The following is a 4322-nucleotide window of genomic DNA, read 5'->3' as shown; positions in this document are numbered from 1 at the left end:
CTGATAGTCTCCGATATTCATATCAATTAAATTGGAGCGTAATATGATTTAATTTGTCATCGAGAACTGCCTTATTAGACCGTATAATGAGACATTTGTACTGGGGTTATTGACAGACGGATTCGGTGGCCAGTCGCGTGTAATGAGGCGAGTTAATTAATGACTACTTGCATTCTCTGCAGCCACTGAGTATTTAAATAATTCGAACATTATCAGAAAAAGCTATGATTTCATAGTTATTAGTGTTGTATTGTTTGTTTAGGTTTGGCAATATCCATGTGAATTAAATTAGTTCTCACGCCACGGAGCGATCGGTAGAGATATGGTACTTTATGCTTTTAAATGTCTAGTTTCTAAATATGACCGTTAACAGTTTTCCTCAACACGCAAAGTCACGGTAAAGACCTGAACGATAAGCGACTCAGGGGAGAACTTCCATTGCAATTTGAACTAAAAGGAGTGAAATCAACAGCTTATGAACTGTATCGTTTACTTTCGGATAAACTTATTGTGGTCTTATACCACCAAGAGCGCAGCGTGTTAAATGAATACCAAATTTAATCGCTCGATATAGAACGATTGCTCCTAATCGTACTTTCATGAAAAGGTTTGAACTAACACTAATAGGAGTAGTTTTCTTGTTCTTTTAACGAAAATAGCTTCATTATTATTAAATTGAAAATGTTTTTATTAGTGTAAAAGACCCCCCCCCCGTTTTTATTTTCATCACAAATTTCAAGCTATTTGTCGAAATATGTATACATGTATCATTGTGCCACTCTACTTTCTTGATTCATCTTCCAAATATTGTTTGTGTCTATTTTTCAAAAGAAAAAAATGTTGTTATTTTATAAAAAAAAAAAAACTGAAATTAAATAATTTCTTGTTTATCAAGATTAAAAAATTACATAGAATATCATATAAGGTAACAGCCTTGATTTATTTGTTTATTTAAAATAAGGCTGTTTTCATACGAAATACTGACAGTGTATTAAACTTATGATTCAAATAATTATATTTGTAGATCTAAAGTAAAAATCTTTAAAAAAAAAAAAAGAACAAATATTGTATAATACAAAGAAAATTACATAGGAAACAAAGAATACATTATGTGATTATTAACATATGTAAATAGATATTCTGTAGTCTGCATTTCACAGGACATTTGATTTGAACATATTTTATTGCATTATATATTACAATGGGATTGGCCACAAGTTATAAAAACTTAATTCGCCCTCTCCCTACAAGTTAAACAACAAATACAATACTATTGCATTTACGTCTCAGTTTGTACTTATTACACCAGTACGTAGATATTTGATAAAGACAGGATATTGTGAATCAAAAATGAATTTAAAAAAAAAAAAACAAGTAGGTGAAAACATCTTATAATATTTATTGAAAATATGGTTACATCCTATTCAATATCACAACAACAAAATTTATATTGAAAACAACATCCAAAATAAGCCTCCATTACTCTTATCCGCACTAAGTTTACACCTAAAAGTCATACATCACAAAGCATTTCAGTGATAAACGGACAACAAATCGAAGTATATCAAAGCAATAATAGAAGAAATGAGAAAAGTAAATGCACCATATACTGCCATTGAAGCAAGCCACTCTCATTATGGTTAAACATCTATATCACTTTCCTCAGACGAAGAATCGTAGCGACAATCGCTTTTCTTCGTCACCTGATCCCTTATCACGTGACTTCTATTTTTAGAAGGGGCCATTGTCATGTCTTCTTCTGCTTTCACTCGCTTGTACTTTGTACGTCTGTTCTGAAACCATACTTTCACCTACAAAATAAAAGAAGTTTTTAGATTTCTGTGCAAAATTGGTTGTTTTAAAGTTACTTTTGCAATTTCCTGTTACTAGAGTATTAGTATCTGATCAATATTTATTATGTTTTATGTTATGTCAAATTAGAAATTTGAAGACAATCTATATATTTTTTTCTGAATTTTACAATGTATTATGTATCTTGTTTTTTTTTTGTGTGGTTAAGCTTCTAAATATATATATTTAATGATACTTTTCTGTTCATTTTTTTTTTAACATACAGCTTATATATACCTGCATATCTAATAAGGATACAATTTGTTTTATATGTATACACAGCACTTTGCATGTCAGAATGATAAAAACTATTGTTTGTTTTGATGAAAAATATGAAAATGATACCTTAGTTAGAATTATCTTTACTTCAATCTGGGCGGTATTAGTGTTAATGTCCTTTGCCTGTTGAGTGAACCTACTATGGGTGACAGTCATTACGAAGCTAAATTGTCAGTAATGCAAAAACAAAACTCCCTAATTTGGCAAATCGTTTCTGACCTGTGGCCTCTTCTGCTTATCTGGAGTAAACTTTTATTGTTTAAGAAATCCTAAACGTGAAACACCCCACACAAGATGTCACAGGATTACATTAATACAATCCATTAGCATTGTTAGTTTACGCCTCATTTCTTCCAATCAAATGTCGAGATGAAATATACTGCGGTGTCGTGCTCATTGACAGAACCCGTATGATAGTGATCAGAAAATGACAAGTACTACATTGTTTAAACGTGCTATGTATTCCAGTCTGTTACACAAGAACAAGCATAAAAAATAAGTTTTTGCATTTATATCCATAAAAACTTTAGGATTCTTTACAAATGATGGTGTAATAGATGTTGATACACATCAGGTATAGCGAATGTTTGTACATTAAGGGACCATCGAAAAATCCACCATAATGAGGCTAAAAACATAACCAAATTTTTACCAAACGAATATGTTACAGAATAGATTTTTTTTTTTCATTAGAAAAAAATTTAAATTTCCATGGCAATTTTTTTTTTTTAAATGTTGTTGCATGGCATTTACAGAAAGGATTAGGTGCAATAAAAAAGTTTACGTGACAAAAGAGACATACAAATTCCATGGATCATTTTTTTTATATATTTCATTTACAGGTAATTCACGAACGTCCTTGGGAAAAATTATTTCATAAATATAAAGCATGTATTGTCTCGAATTTTCGTATTCTTTTTTTTTCTTAGATAGATAAAGATTATACATACCATTTTGTTTTCATTTGAAATATTCAACTACATTTCGTACTTTTTTTAATTGATGAATTCATCTTATTGATTCTAACAATTTAAAATCTATTATAATTATAATCATGAGTAGTTTGTATAGGTTAATCTTTTTTGATTGACATTATTTCCTGCCTTGAAAAATTTAGAGATAAATAAAAATTGCACTTTACAAATATTAATTAATGATATTAATTCATAATCCTAATTGTATATTTTTTTCATTTATTCTACGTTTTAAAATAACAAAAATAGTACATGTATTTTGTCTTTTTTCAATAAAAGAAAAAAATGAAAAACTAATAGATTTTTGTTTTTTATTTTAAGTCCCTGAAATACATAAGTACGAATAAACAATTCCTGACGTTAAACAAATTCAGAATGGGAAAAGATATCGTAAATATTTATTAATTAACATAATTATTTGATGAAATTCTGATCAATGATAAAAATGATGTTTTATTTGAAATTTGATCTAGGTTTTATTGGACTTAGATCAAATGATAAATGCTCATAGATATAAAATAAAACTACTATATCCATTAGACATATTTATCATTATTTTTAAATCAACAATTTCATAATATATCTGGTAAAGTATGAGCCCTGGAACGTTCCATTATGTGTCAGAGTTTAAGTGTCAATGAAAGGCAATGACATTTTACCTGCGTTTCACTGAGGCCTAATTTAAGAGCCAGTTCTTTTCTCTCTTGGCCCACCACGTAATGGTTCTTCTCAAACGCATGCTCTAACTGTAGGAGCTGTGTAGGGGAAAAAGCTGTTCTTATTCGCTTGGATTTCCGAAGATTTGGTAGCAAAAGGGACGAATCTAAATATAATAACCAAAGTAAAGTTTAAAAAAATTAAATTTATGTGAAAAAAAATCAGCTAAAAACCAAGAAAATTATTCAAGAAAATTACGAAGAAATTAAAAACTTAAACAATGCACACACAAGTTTAACATGCACAATACGGCTTTACAAATCTAGATCTCAGCTGAATTCATTTCTTTTCTTTATTTTTTTCTCTTTTTGTGCATGTCAACCCTTTAATTTTCAAGCCGAATTGTGTCTTTATGAATCATAGCACATTGAAAAATTCGGTGAAGTAGGTTCAATTTTTTAATAACCGTCACTCTTTGATAATAGCCTTCAAACATGTTCACTTTTAACCTTTCAGTTTATTCATCAGTTCGGCCTTCTGAATAAAATGGGAATAATTGAC

General features: G+C 29.3%; 1 protein-coding gene across 1 annotated transcript in view; it reads right to left on the bottom strand.

The window, feature by feature from the left end:
- Positions 1 to 933: 933 nt before the first annotated feature.
- Positions 934 to 4322, bottom strand: part of LOC128179731 (homeobox protein EMX1-like) — a 4821-nt gene continuing 1432 nt past the window's right edge. Inside the window, exons 2-3 of the mRNA XM_052847277.1 lie at positions 3764 to 3927; positions 934 to 1811 (exon numbers count right to left, since the gene is read on the bottom strand). Of these exons, the coding sequence (XP_052703237.1) occupies positions 1641 to 1811; positions 3764 to 3927 (335 nt within the window). The 3' untranslated portion in view covers positions 934 to 1640. The remainder of the gene's footprint in view (positions 1812 to 3763; positions 3928 to 4322) is intronic.

The sequence above is a fragment of the Crassostrea angulata genome, chromosome 4, assembly GCF_025612915.1.
Source record: "Crassostrea angulata isolate pt1a10 chromosome 4, ASM2561291v2, whole genome shotgun sequence".
In the NCBI taxonomy this organism is placed as follows: Eukaryota; Metazoa; Mollusca; class Bivalvia; order Ostreida; family Ostreidae; genus Magallana; species Magallana angulata.
The sequence above is the reverse complement of the archived record's forward strand: the minus strand, read 5'-3'. Positions and strand labels throughout refer to the sequence as shown.